Raw genomic sequence first — 15,436 nt, 5'->3', positions numbered from 1 at the left:
ATACCATGCCACACAACTAAAAAAAAAAAAAGCAGCTGTCATTCTCTGAACAAGCAATAACAGCTCAATATTGTATTTCATTTCACAATCAGGAAACACAGCTGAATTAGGTTCAGGTTTCTGACTTTCCCTCTCTCTCTCTTTTGTCTTTTTACCTGGAAGTCCTTCAGCAATGGATCATAACTGCTATTAGAAACACGGAAAGATATAGGGGAGGAAAAAATAGATTAAAAGAAAGGAAGTTCAACTGTTTCAATACTATTGGTGTACATTACCACCTCAGAATGACCTTTTTATATTGTACACAGATTATACAACTACATATTCAAAAGTGTTCGTTCTTACTCAATATTGCGTCATTTGCAAAGGAAAGCAAAATGAACAAACAGAGAAATCCATCTAACTAATGCCTATGCTCTTGTTCTGAAGGCAGATATCAAGTAGTTGCTTAGAATTGCAGCTGACACTTGAGAAAACATTGCATTCATTGGAAGCAAGGGTAAAGCAATAGTCAAGAAAGAGACAGACCAGTTGTGAAGAGATGAGATGTGAAATGAAATCTCCAGAGGACAGTTTCCCTGCTCTTCTTGATATTTTTTTCTCAAAAACAAGTGTATATACCATGCATACTAACAGAAGCACAGCTATCACGCTACTTTTTAAGAGCCTTATAGCGATAATGACTTATCTGTTTGCATAATTATAACAATTCAGATATGACACTAACTGTAAATCTTATCAAATGGTTAATAACCTCTAGCTGACAGCACGTTATAACCATAGATATGTCGTGATTTTTTCTTGAGTCAACTATCAACACAACTATCCTCCAAGCAGTAAAGACTTCAGTCTCCCTATTAATTTAAAAACATATATCTCATCACTTCTTCACCTATTATAATTTTTCAGTTCCCAGACATTTCACTTTATTTCAGTACCACCTTCTAAGTGACTTGCCTGCTGATATACTTTAAATGTTAAAATAACCCAAACCTGTCAGAGGTGAAAAAACATACCCAAAGAACCCAAAGGCCATTTCTGTCTCACATCTCCAACATAAATCTTAAAGTTTTTAATGACTTCCTTCTAAGCAGTGTTCTCTCTTTAGGGGTACTGAATGGCTCAGTGAATTGCAATTAGATCAGGAATCTTTCAGCTCTAGGAAAACTGCATGAATACAGCCCATGCTGGTGGTAACTTAAGAGTTATTACCACTAGACAGCTGTTTGGCAATTATGCAAAATTAGCTGGGAGGAGGTTTAATCAGTTTCTAGTGAACACTGCCCACTTTGTAAGCAGTACTGTCACAGAACGAAGCTTGCTGGCACTCTTTATTAATGGATCAAAGGCAGGGACCAGAGGCTGAAAGGAGGTTCCTCTAACTCAGAGATGATTCTTCTGGAACATGAGATAAGCACATTACTGAGCCTCTGCATGTATCTATGTCACACGCGTTCTGTGGATAAATGAAAAACATTAATCTTCAGAGCTATCACATGGCATAGTTCAACAAAACTAAATGAAAGACTGGGCAAGGCAAAATAATTTAACATCCTCTAAACTAATAGCTCTGCTTCTACATTACATCAATTCTACTCTATCAGCTCCAACTCCTTTAAATTTTTCTAAGTATTTTATCCTAATAACATCTAATATTATTCATTACAGTAGCTTATTCAGCCACTGAGGAAAGCTTATTTCTTAGCTAACAAAGATGACAAATTCTCACAAACAACACCTTCCCTTGCTCCACTTCAACATGCTATCCTCATCTAACCGTCTGCATGTCCAGCACTTATGCTCGTAGCCCCAGCAATGCCCTTGCCTTGTTCCCAGTGACCAGCTCTGCTGCACTCCATCAGACAAAGAGCTCCAGTTCTTTACAGACCAATCTTACAGCATCTATTTTAAAAATCCTCTTCAGTGTTTTACTGGTTGGTTGGTTTTGTAGACTTCCAGAAAAAAAAAAAAGTCTCTTATTTAGGAATAAATCCTACAAATCTGGTCTTCAGATACATAAACAGTACTCAAGAAGGCAAACTATATGAAAACAGTAGGATGCTGTTCAGCAAAGGTATGTGAAATCAAGCTGAAAAGAAGCAAAATATCAAATTTACCCATGGTCATCCTTTTCCATCTTGCCAGTGTATGATGTTAATCTAAAGTGGCAGAAACAGGCAGAAGGACACAGACTAAAACACTGAAATTAACTCTTCCTCCAACAATCTCAAGGAAAAAAAGAATTTTATGTAGCCTTCACATTTCTTTATAGCCGTAGTTTAGAAAAGACATGGAAATTCTCTTTGCACTGCCTGAAGAAGAGTCTGCCTTGATTTCCCATACAGCACAATTTTGCCACATGCAAAAGCACACATTAATTTCTGAAGGAAAAATGTGGATAAGGGGGATTATTCCCTTCACTAACAAAATAATATTAGCTTTTGTAACCTCAACTGAAAATAATATACGTAAGGCAAAAAAGGCCACATAAATACTTGTGGTACAGGGGGGAGGAAGAGGTCTTTGACAAAGTAGCATTTTCCCCATACAATAAAAGGGTTTTAAAGACCAGCTCTATTCAGGTTGAGAAGAAAACAATATGATGAGATGATTTGAATAAATCAAATAATAAATGATTTGGAGGAGTCTGATTATCTGCTTCCTATTTGCCTTCTCTAATAAATAAAAGTCATCACACAAGAATGGAATTAAATTAAAATAATATTTTACCTACTGAATATTTAAAGAAACAAATGTGCTGTGGAATTCTACCACACAGACTTCTCAGTTGCTACCCAATGTTTCAGCTCTTATTTAAAAAGTCTTTAGATACTATGGTTATAAAATAAAACTTAAAAATGTACACATTTTCAGGGGAAAAGGCAAAATCTATAATTTATGTTTTACTTTGCATATAGCTTGAAACAACAAATCACCCTGAGCTATGAAATCTCTCATTCATTTTAGTGGATGATCTGTAGGTCAATTGCAATCTTTTCCTTGACACTTTATTCATAGTCATTAAAAATACAAGGGGGAGTGTCATATTATAATGTCTATACTAATATTTCCCAAGAGGTGTGCATATGCAAAGAATAGAGGAGAATGAACTCAAAATAAAGTAGAAGAGGAGCAGGGATAGGTATTCAGTGCAGTCAACAGCTTTTTTAACAGTGCATGCTAAAAGTACTCGGTATAATGATTCTGAAGAACAAAGGATAATTTTTCACTGATTTTGGAGAACTATTTCTATTAGGAAACTAACATGAAAAAAAATTAATTATTTCCAAGAATAAATAAATTAATGATTAAAAAATATGAATATTTTCCCTTTCCTGTTTCATACAGATCTATAAGAATTAGCTAAAATAAATAAACCTCCTTCCTAGAGCACTCCAGAGCTTAGGCACTGCACTCTTAGGCACAATGAGCATTTTATGATAAAAAGGAAACTTTAGGAGTCTCTTTCTTGGAAGGAGGACCATGAGAAATAAGAGAACTAAAAGAAGAGTATAACATCTCTGATTAAAACCAAGGTATGACAAATACACCACAACAATTATTTTGGCATTCTTATGAAAGGGTGAGAAATAGATTACTAGCTTGTTATTAGTGAAAGAGAGGGGAAAAGAGGAACTATATTAATATTCTTCCTTCACTCCAACCAAACCAGTCAGGTAAGAAAGTAAGAAGCAAAAGGGTGAAAACATTCATCTGTGACCAGAGTTCACTTTCTTTTCATGAAGCGCTAAGGAGTCTCTTCCTAAATTGCGGCCAGCAACAAGACTGCTCCCTGGTAAACATAAGGCAAGAAACAATAGATTACTCCATCTGCTTTCTTAAAAATAATCTCTGTGGCCTGTCCAAATTAAGTATCTTTTTATAGAATGTATGATTAGAAACATTTAAATGCAAAATCTGTTCAGAAGAAACACAACAAAACAAACTTTCCAAAATACAGACAATTCATTAAAATGCAAGATATTATCTGCTTCTCTAAATACTTTGAAGAAAAATGAAAACTGGTAACTGACGTGTACTTACTTTGGCAGTAGTTTCTTTAATGGACGTGCTGAACGATTGTTCTTTTTCCTGAAGGCTAGAAGGGATTAAAATAAAATAAAACAAAGTTGACCTTCTCTGCTCATCACGATCTGTTTCACAATACACATTTTCATATGGAAGCACATAGGCTTTAAGATGACTCATAACAGCACAAAAAGACAAAAATCAAGACAAAATCCATAAATTTCTATCTAACTTCTATCCACTTAATCCCATTTGTTTACAAACTAGTTTATAGAGTAGCTTTACAGTTCTTAATTAACTGGTTATATTTTATAACACATTTCACCATCTAAACCACAGTTATGATTACTTGTGTAACTGTTGTATCTTAGAAGTTCAAAGCAGGGTCCAGGGCTGGCTCTCCGCTAGGCTACCAACCAAATACCTAACAAAAAGGCAGTTCTAGCAGAGTTTGCAGTCAACTATCGTCTTACAACCCAGTTTCCAACACTGCCAGGAGAAAATCAAATGCAGTCACTTGTTCTCATGGTAATTTTAAATATCACTACTCATTTTCTTTAGTTTAATAAAAACCTGCAAAATATTTGCACCAAATTGATTCAAAATTCATCTGAGATTTTGAGCATAATCTATGCTTATGTGAGCAAATCCAAGATTCTCTTCCATAAACAAACCCAGTTAAGTTTAGCACTTTGATATTATTGAATATAAAATAACTCTGTGATTTTATTTACAAGCACTAAAGACACAAGTTATATTTTAACAAAGTTCAAAAATTCAAGCCAAATCAAAGGCTAGGAGTGAGTACAGACATCATTCTTGCCACAGTAATAGTTCCCTCCCTCCTATTTTGCAGGTGTACCTTTTTTACAGTGTTCAGTTACATTATCAGACACCATTTTCTTTTCCGTATGACACCTCAATTCAGTGTACATGACAGTCAGCACTCCCCATCAGCAGCATTTCAATTCTTCCTTTTAGCTGCATTGTAAAAATTCTCCTCCTTTCACAGCCTAAGAGTGATATTCTTCCTGAATAAAGAAACTTTAATCTATTTCTCAGCCTTTCTTTAGTGTTCATCGCTGAAGTACCCAAACATTTCAGAAACATCACAGGATTTATTTCAATGATACCCTTGCAAGATAAGGCAAGCTCTGTATTCATTTTCCAGGTGAGAGAAACACAAAGGCGCTGTCATTCAGAATGCACGTTAACACCGAGTGCCCACTTCGATGTGCACGCAGGCCCTGCTGCCCACCACTATGCACTTCAGTTTTTCTTTCTAGAACTTGTTAATTCCTATTTTCCAAGCATAGCACCTACTGAGTTCCGCTTCAAAAGCCAGCACTCATGTAAGTCCTAATGCCAATGTACATCAGGTTGGAGCTGCATTCAGTTACTGAGATCTACAGGAACCGGGCTGTAATACCCTGCCCAGCTTCACACGGGAAGCGAGACAGACTCAGAGGCAGAATCCAGCTGTCCCGTACATCATTTAATTGCGTTAATGAGGAAGCTATTTGTATTGCTTTCCCTAATGCCCTGTTTCACGGCGCGCACACCTTTTCGGCCTGCGGAACAGCAAGGCCAAGCACCTCATTAACACCACAGTGCGCCGGGATCCCTCCAGCTCCAGATGAGGTAGGCCCTTCAGAAATAGCTTATGGCACTGTCAGCTAACGCCTGTGCAAAGCAACAAACACAAATACAGATGGCCAGCCCCACGCGAGTGGTTTAACAACATTTCCCACATAGCATTCTCCGATATCTCCCTTAACAACTTCTTCTCCAGCAATACAGGGGAAAAACGCGAAACGCTACACGTGAAATTATGCAATTAGCAGCTTCCTGCCTGCCCCTGGGCATGCCAGGGGGAACAAACTCTTTCGCCATTTCCCTTCTCAGACTGGGGAGCTCCCAGGGACTTTCAGCATCAACCACAAGCAGTGTTCGAGCTGGCCAGGTTACGTAAAAAAGAACCGGGCTTTGTGTACAGATGTCAACTGGGAGCAGCAAGGCTGCAGTGTGTAATTGAATGAATAATGGGTGGCTGACCCAATTGTTCTGAAACTGGCTTATAAAATTCAACTCTAAAGATCCAAGACATAATAAAACGTAAAGTGCAGTTATAGCCAGAAGAACAACAGTATAAAGATGGCACCTCTATTTAACAGACCTCCTCAGTGTGCATTTCCTCTCATCTGTTTATTTTCCTCACAAAAAGCCCCCCTCCCTCCCCAGGTTCACACGATGGTTCACTCCTCTGCACAACTCACATAGCTAACAGCGAGATCAATTTTTAATTTATTTTTAAACTATACATCCAAAAGAGCATTACTGTGATCTAGCTGTAGAGCCCTCGTTGCTAACAAGGATGCACAAACCCATGTGGACCTTCAGGTGCAGTGCTGAGTGGGAAAAAATACCATCTTTATACTCCTGTTTCTTTTTATTAGCATCTATCAAGTCACTGAAAAATAAATATGGAATCACACGCTGCCATTTCAATGAAAGCAGCATTTTAAGAGATAAATTTATATTAATCTGAGCAGTATCAGTAAAGAATAACAGCATTAAATAAATCATAGTTCTGACTCAAGCTAGTGATAGGCATTAACCACAGACTGTAATCAGTTACAGTATTCATGCAGACTCTTACAACTGTATTTTTATTATTTACAGCATTAATTTCACAGTAGGATCTTGTTTTGAATTTGTTAGCCTTCAGCATGTTACTGTAGGAATTCCCTACCCCTTGTAGGGATTAGTCCATCATACAATTCACATGCAACAATCGAAACTGGGTACAAACCAGCCAGGGTTACCAACTACAAACTGTTTATAACCAAGTTTATTCCCAGACTTTCTTCTTCTGCCACAAAACACTGTCACAGAGAAGCCCCTCACAAGCTTTCCAATTAACTGACAGGCTAATGCTCCAGCTGACCCACAACAGAAACCAGGCAGTCAATACCAATTCATTCTACCAACAAAGGGTTTTAACAGCCACGATCTGTTACATGTGACTTGAACCAGAAATAGTATTTTCTTTTACCAGCACCCTGGAGCATTATATTTCATTTTAAGAGGGGTATGCTGTCTGCTTAGAAGTTGCTTTACTTACAACTACCCGGGGAAAACAGCTTTAAAAAGAGCTCCTTAGAATAACACTGAATTCTTGCCTGGGAAGAAGACCACAGTTTTCACTCATTGCTATTCTTCTCTGGCAGAACAGCTAATCAAGAATCTGACTGCTTGTCCTCACAGTCGCTGCAATCTATTATAAGGATCATTTGGAAGTTACTTCTCAAATTCAATATAAGCTAACTCCATCGCAGAGAATGCAAAGTTCTTGACCTGACTGATAGAAGGACTAGAATAAGACAGGAATTCAATTAACGTAAATTTAACTGACTAAATGCAGGAAAAGGAAGGTTATTAACACTTGCAGAACTGACAGCAATCTATACATCATATGCAATTTTCTCATTCATGCAGATAGCCATATAGGCTATTTAAATTGTTTGCAATGATTTACACACATTAGGATCCTAATGAGGAGAGAAGAAAAGAAAAGCAATGCAGAGTTGCTACATCATTGGGTCTCGTTGTATACATATCAGACCAGAATAGGAAAGCAGGAGCTACGAAACTACCCTTTTTGGATGATAAATGAAGTAACACATTGGCAGAACATGGACTTCAGCTGGAGAACTGCAGGAGGATATGGGAATGTCACATATACAGGATCTGAGGCTGACTTGGCATGTAATAACAGACTATGGGAAAAATTAAGACCCAACTACTTCAAGCAAGCCAGTGCCTTGTAAGTATCTCATTTTAGTGACCTTGAAGGAACACAGATATTGAATATGTCAAATTTTAATAATATAGTTGGAAACTGCTGAGATAATGTTCACAGTCGGAAATGGTGTGCAGGCAAAAAAAAAAGGCATCAATGATTCAAAGATTCAGTACAATAGGGGACAGAGAAGGAAGACTGGGAATCAAGTGGTCTGGTCACACTATCACAGGCTTCCTACATGACCACAGAAGACATTAAATGTCATTATATAACAGTAAGTATTTAAAAAGCCTTTTAAAGAATATTCTAAGAAGCTATGATTTACATGCAGGAACTGCAGATACTATGGAAGTAGCTTTGTTCAGAGGAAGGCTGAGTAGCACAATACTGGGAAGAATGGCTTTCTACTAAAGGAAGGCATGTTTCTGAATTTCTTTCCTTCCACTTTGCTAGTATACTTCCCTTCACATATGAGACTATTGTCTATTCATGTTTGGCTTCCTAAGAAAAAATTCAAGGAATGAAAATGGGCAAAGGCAAGTCATGCTGATCTCTACATTCAAGATATATAAATATATATAGAAACAGTTCCTGTATTAATCACGAAATATACATACATTGACAAAAAATGTAGTTAGAATGCAGTCTCTATAACTGCACAAAAGAACATACTACACGTGGTACCAGTACAAATAAATAACTAAATTCTATACTGGAAATTCTTACTTTCATAAGAAACTGAGCAAGCATCTCTGATCTAAGCCTGCAGGGACTGAGAGACAAAGGGTGCCCTTTAGAGCAAGTATTCTTCCTTACATTACTGCCACCTAACAGACTATTCTAGGTCCTGTTATTTCACTCCCTAGCTCCATAGCATATTACAGTCAGCAAAAACCATATTCCAATTTCTTTAAATCCAGATACAAATCGGAACATTTTAAAATTACTCCAATTAAGGCTGTATATATATGATAAAGCACGATGGGCTGAACCTCAATTCATATGAATATGCATTCCCTCCTAGATAATACGATTATTAAAGAGTATTTTCTTGATTATCAGCAAATTCAAACAGTTTACAGTATTGTTTGAATTTGGCCTTTGAGCAGTAAGACTGCCCGATAATCGATCAATAACCCAATACAGCCTGCAGAGAGCGTGACTTTTCTAACTTGAAGTTTCCTAACAGAATTCCTTCTCAGATTCTGAAGTAACAAAAAGCTGTGCTCTCTCAGAAGATCAAAATATACAAACCAAGCTCTACACTTGTGATCTTTATTTTAGCAGCAAACAGAAACTGACCTTCCAAAAAGCCTTTGTCCAGACCTTTGTAAAATCAGAAGCGTTACTCAAGGAACATTTGGTGTAAACATCTACCACAGCCTACATCAAGGAAAAAATCCAACAAAAATCCACCCGAAATTTTAAGTCTAGGTACATCAGTGGGCCTTTAAGGAATAAATCCACCATATAAAAATCAAATCAATAACTTTCTTGTACTTTTACGGTTCCCTTGATGTGCATATCTCAGAAGGCTTTGAAGACAAGTCAGAAAAAAATAAAAAAGGGAGGTTTTGAGCAAAATTGTACTTAACAAGAGACAGCTTTACACTAGGCAGGTACAACTAGAATTGAAAGAAAGAATAAGAAAACATACTGAAGTTTTCTTGAGAAAAATTAACAGTCAGTATTACAGAAACCACACGCAGATTTTTACCGGGACAAGACCTACAGGGGTGTTGCTAGCCCTGTGCTTCTGCCGAATTAAGAAGTTTCAGAACTAGATTGCTTTAAGTATACTAAGGTGAAACAGCACTACTTTGTACATTTATCTTTTTTTTTTTAAACGCCATAAAGTTTGAGTTTACTCAATCAAGACACTGGATGACAAGTTTATCTTCATTCTGTGTGATCTGTTCATAATCGTGACTTGCTACACATCTGGATATTACCATAGGAGAAAAGCAGTATTTCAGTCAAGCACATAACTTCCTTTTCGACTTTGTGCAATGATCCATGGGCCCTTGAACAATAGGATATACACATAGCATATCTCGAGACTGGGAAACAGAATCCCCCCTGAAATATAAGTCAGAGTTTTCCAAATAAACTCTGATTTTTCTTTACATATACAGGCCATGGAAAACTTCTATAAGAAGACAGAGCTGGTTAAACATTGATAAAAATGCAGAATTTCTGCTGAATTGAATAGAGAAAATCCAATTTCTCTGTCTAAATCTGTCAGTGCTCTTGAGGGGTGGACTTTGACATGAAATAGGAGGAGAAAAAAGTTGTGTTTAATTCATACTGAAGATGAAATTTGTGGCAGTTACAAGGACTAGTCACCTGAATAAGAAGTAAAATGCGAAGTGTCACCTTGGAAAGTTTCCAACCTCAAAAATTAATCTGATTTGAGACAAAAATTATCAAGAGATGTACTTCAAGGTATAGGAGCATTGGACCTTCTGCACATTTCAATCTACAGAGTTCTCCAAGGCATATGAATGAGAATCCAAAATTATGCACCTAGCTCTGAAACATCAGAGAGCTGGTTTTGCTCCAGCAATTTGCTCTTCTACCTACGATTTTGCAGAGAAGTGTTTTTTTTTTGATTGTTTTATGTCAAGGATGGCTTCAATACATGTGCTCTTTCACTCAGTGTTCATCAAGAAGCAGTCCTAGAAGTACACTTTCCCAACATTTTTGTACAATCTCAGCTCACCAGTAAGGTTTCCCGCTGACTCATGGGGTGCTGGGTGACTGCAGTTGCTTTTGCCTACTCTCAAAGACTAAGCCTTGGTCATACCTATGTGAAGTGGACTATAATAACAACTCACCGCCTTGCCCAAAAGCTCTTACATACACAAGATTTCTAAACTGAGACCACCCTTATTTGCTGCCATGCTGCCAAACATTAGCTCCAGTTATGGGAGAGACTTGCAGAAAACTCTGGCTATTAGATGATACTTCGTGATCTTTTGCAAGAAAGATTGGTAAGGTTGGTTTTGTGTGTTTTTTTGTTTGTTTAACATAAAACCTCTCCAACAGAAACATCCAGTCCACAGTCATTGAAGATGCTACTGGCATCTTTAACAAAGATTCCAAGCTGAATTTTCATTGTTAGGTACTGAGAAATCTTCCAGCCTTATAAAATACCATTCAGACAGCTGAACTGTCCGCCTGTTTCAAGCAAGCATTCACACGCTGCTGCACCGCCCGCCACTCTCCTGTCAGCTGCTGCCGCAGCGTGGTTATCACAGTTGTTGTTCCAGCTGCTACCTGAAACAGTAGCATCAGATCGAAAACAAAGGCGCAATCGAATTCTCTCTGCAGCAGAGTTCAAAACATCAGAACACTTTCCCCCAATTTTCTGTTGTGTTAAGAAATCTCCATTCTTCTAGTACATCTTTCTGTAGTGCGTGAGGGAACTGCACATGAACTAGAGCCTGCCCAGGGCAGCTGCAATTATTCTCCTAAGAATAACATCCTCTGTACTTCACTGACCGAAAGGGTCTATCCCTGGACATTGTCATGAACTGTTTCTCTTTATTACATACAAATTCAGTATCATACACTGACAGGGACAGCTGGTCATTTTTCCCCAAAGAGAAATAAATCTCTTTAAAATGCATGCGTACCCAGAGGAATCAGCACATATGGGGCCCGGACGTTATGGGCTGCTGCATCCCACTGGATGCTGCTAAGGCAAGCAGGAAAAAACAGATGCTCAGCAGGGAAAAACAGATTCCTCATTACACTGCACACATGGGTACTCAAGCGGATGGTACTCATCTTTCTCCTGTGACTTTTTCCTTCTATAAACCTGATTTGAAAGAATAAAAACCTGCCTCCAAGATTGCTCCAAAATATTTCACGTTGCCAGCAGTGATCTGTTCTCATGGTTTGAAGACTTATTTTCTCCTTTCCTTACTGTGTTTCCAACCCCTTCTGTTCTTCCCAAGGAAGGCCAGTGCCTGTGGTGCAGAAGCAGACTTTGTGGAAGCCCTTCTCTTCCCTACAACAGGGGTTCCCACCTGCCCCGGTGGATCTGAGTCACGATGAACCGCAGAGCCATGGAACAAGGGACTGGGCTCAGAAACAGCAGCAGGGCACAGGCAACTCTGTAAAGTTGTTCTTGCCACAACTTCTAACTCTGGCAGCTCCTACCTGATTGCTTTTGTTTGCAACTTTGCAGGAAGCAAATTCATTTCATGTGCTGAAGCACAGACAGACATTGTCTGACATGCCATTATTTGGTATAAGGTTTCTTTTAGAGTTGCTCCCACAAGTGAGAAAGAAGAAACAAAGCCACTTGCCCAACAGGTCCCCTTCCATCCAAGGCAGAGAACTCTTATCTGTCTAAAAAAAGAACGTTGAGCTTCCTAACTAGTCAGATCACAAAACAAGAAACAGGCTGCTTCTCTCACCTGTGACTTGACTCTCACAAAAACTTGCAGCAATCTTCTTCCAGGAAGCTGAGGCGAAAGTCCCCTCAAAACACAAACCCAGCTGTGGGACACGGCTAAAAATGATACAATCGCATTATCACAGCTCGGGCTGTGGTCTGACATTTGAGATAAAATTTGGAGTTTCCCTCAAAAAGCTCTTGCAGCAGAGGCAGCTGGCTGTGTGGTCAGTCATTCTCCCTGCAAACAGACTGGGGAATTTCCAGGGTCTTCCCCAGATGCCAAGAAGCATCTTTGTCTCTGCTCCTCCACTGCAAACTGCTGCAGTTTTTGTGAAGCTGTCTGTAGCTTAGCACAAAGAAGAAAACGAATTAATGGATCATTAAACAAAAGAACTACATTTAAAAACACAGGGCACCACGCTATCTTCGTCATATCTAGCTATAGTAGCAGCAGTGGTGCCAGCACTGCTTTATTTTAAGAACCCCACAACTGTATTTTGGTTCATCTCACAATGTAGTCAGAGAAATTTCCTACCACAGAGTTTTAAAATTCTGCGTCAAGCTTTAGAAAAAAAATAAAATCGGAGCAGCTTGAAAGGGCCCTAAGTCAAGCCAGTAAGGCTAATACTCAGACTGACCTGTGCATCGTCCTCATATCATGGGAAATGATTCATCACTGATCCGAATTAAGTCAACATGAGCAGGCCTGCGGGGAAAACTAAAGCTGTCAGAAGTCTTGAAGAATCCGATGCCCAAAGCTTATGACTGGGACACAAGTGAACAACAGGAAGAGCAGTTTCTGGGGCTGCACAGCACTTCTTTGCACGGTGTATTCCACATGCAAACAGTGGTCTGCAGACCCACAAAGTTGAATTAACTGAACAACTGAGGTGACTGAAGGCTTACTCTTCTTCACTCCTCTTACCTGATGATTAAGCCCTAGCTCTGGTGGCCACTACACAAGTCATCTGCTTTGTCTGTGCATCTCACAGCTCAAGACGCTCAATTTCAGCATGCATGTTTGTAGGAGGGAAACAAAGGGAAAGAACAGCTTTCTTTTCTCAGTCATACGTTTTAACATTATCCTTTCTCTGGACTTTCATTATTTTACAGCAATACCACATGTAGGTATGGGGAGGGGAGGGGGAAGAGGAAGAATTTCAAGAAGATCAAAAGAAGAAAGGTTGCCATACAAAATAAGAGACAGGGCAGAGGAAGGACACCAGAAGCTTCACCTTCACACAGCACAAGAGCAGAATTTCAGGATCAGATACATATGCCCACAAACACACGTGTTTATTACATCACTGGAGAAATACAGATGTATCTGGGAAGTCAAGGGACAGTTAGGCCATGACAATCTACACCAGAAGAGGTAAAGTCTGGTCAGAAGAGCAGAAAGCTTTTCTGTCAAGGAAGCACCACAGGACTGCTGACACCCTCCAAGAGCAGCACACAAAATCACCCACCAAGGGAAAGAAACAGAAGTAAATTAAGTTGCATCAGAAGGCAAAAGCACCAGCAACTTCCAGAGAACAGCTCCATATGTACCCAGTCTCTGGATCAGCTAAAGCCTCCCCAGCACCAAGTGAGGTCAGAAGAAGGCTCATAATTATGCAGTGTGCTAAGAGGTCTACTAACCATCTGGTCTTCATGGTCTGATTCGTAACATGGCATGGTAATCTCTCAAAATATTCAGGAAAAAATAATAAGTAAAAAAAAGGTTGAGATTATTTTGCCTCTGTCTAACCAACGTACCAATATCACTTTCTGTTTGTAATCGAGCATGACCAGGATTGTGAAATCAAGAAAAAGTACGGACAACAAAAAAGCTCAAAACATCCCCCCCCCAAACCAAAATATCCCATAAGTAAGGACTTACAGTATCAGGCATTCCAAGTACAAATCATTTCTCTGCTATTCTCTACACAGACCCATCGAATAGCCAGAAACATTAGCATTCTGTGCACTGTAGTAGAAACTTTTAGATGCTATAAACCCATTTCATCCCTTTGCTCTTTGTATTTGCATTACCCCTTTATTCCCAAAGGATATTTTTAATATGTATGCATTTGCTCAGAAATAGCCAAAGAAAATCTCAAATGATACATTTAAAAAGGACTTTCTCAGACAGAATGCACATTATCTAGCAAACAACAGGTTCCTTTTTGGAAAGATAGGGTGCAATTTGTTTTGCTTCTCCTAAGTGCAATTCTTTAAAGCTAAGACTTTTGTGGAAAGGCTGGTGAGAACACACATGGCTGTATCATTCAAGACTCCACAGTAATTTCATGGAGCTTGCTAACCACTAATTTGACTAGGAATTTCAAGAAGACATATACTGTGAAGAACAACAAAACATGTACAAAGCCATGTCTCCTAACGAGTAGCCCATTCTGAACGGTGCTTCTACTTTTCTTAACTTAACAAAGGAAACTACATGTAGGTCTTGTTTTCTCCACTTTTCCCAAGAAAATCAACTTCTCTAAAAATAACACCTTTTTTGGCTTTACCAGGCTTTGGCCTCAACTGAAGTTGCTGAATGCTCTGAGTATATTCCAACTAATAAGGTTTTCAATCCCTTGAGCATTTGTATTTCACTTTGAATTAATCTTTGTCAGATGAGCTCCAGGCATCACTAAAGCAGAGTGAACTGGTTGCATAAAACTTCAAGTTCAGTTCCTTCAGCCACCAGCCCTGACAGTGCTATAATAACTAATACACAGAGTAGAAAATTTCCGTATCTGCTGAAGATCCCACACATACACTGTGGAACAAATTCTTACTAATTAAAAATTGCTCCATGGGAAGGGTGGAAGAAGAGGTGGAGTATTCAAATATTTTAAAAGATATTTAATTGAATTTCTTCCTTTCAAGCAACATTCGGTGCCCAGACAATAGTCCATATGGAACTGTGCAATTTATTTTAAGGATGACATGCTGTAGAGTCACATACATCTGGAGATATGGGTAAAACCAAAAGAAAAAAAATGCGAAATGAAACTAAATATGAACATAACAAACAGAAGCATAACAGACTTCCCCAGTTTTCATTGTGATGTGAAAAGAAACAAAAGAAAAAAAAAAAAGAGAAACTGAAGAGGCACTGAAAAGAGTACATCAAATAATTAAAATTGTCTTATTTTATAATTAGAAACTACACAGTTTCAGAAATACATTTTAACTGTCCCCCT

At 38.6% G+C, this 15,436-nt stretch overlaps 1 protein-coding gene across 2 annotated transcripts in view; it reads right to left on the bottom strand.

Moving 5' to 3' along the window:
- The window catches only part of DISC1 (DISC1 scaffold protein), a 202,365-nt gene that overhangs the window by 114,773 nt on the left and 72,156 nt on the right, over positions 1 to 15,436 (bottom strand). For both annotated transcript variants that reach the window (XM_035562617.2, XM_050709968.1), the window contains exon 7: positions 4,045 to 4,099. In XM_035562617.2, the coding sequence (XP_035418510.1) occupies positions 4,045 to 4,099 (55 nt within the window). The remainder of the gene's footprint in view (positions 1 to 4,044; positions 4,100 to 15,436) is intronic.

Source organism: Cygnus atratus, chromosome 3 (assembly GCF_013377495.2).
Source record: "Cygnus atratus isolate AKBS03 ecotype Queensland, Australia chromosome 3, CAtr_DNAZoo_HiC_assembly, whole genome shotgun sequence".
Taxonomy (NCBI): domain Eukaryota; kingdom Metazoa; phylum Chordata; class Aves; order Anseriformes; family Anatidae; genus Cygnus; species Cygnus atratus.
The sequence above is the reverse complement of the archived record's forward strand: the minus strand, read 5'-3'. Positions and strand labels throughout refer to the sequence as shown.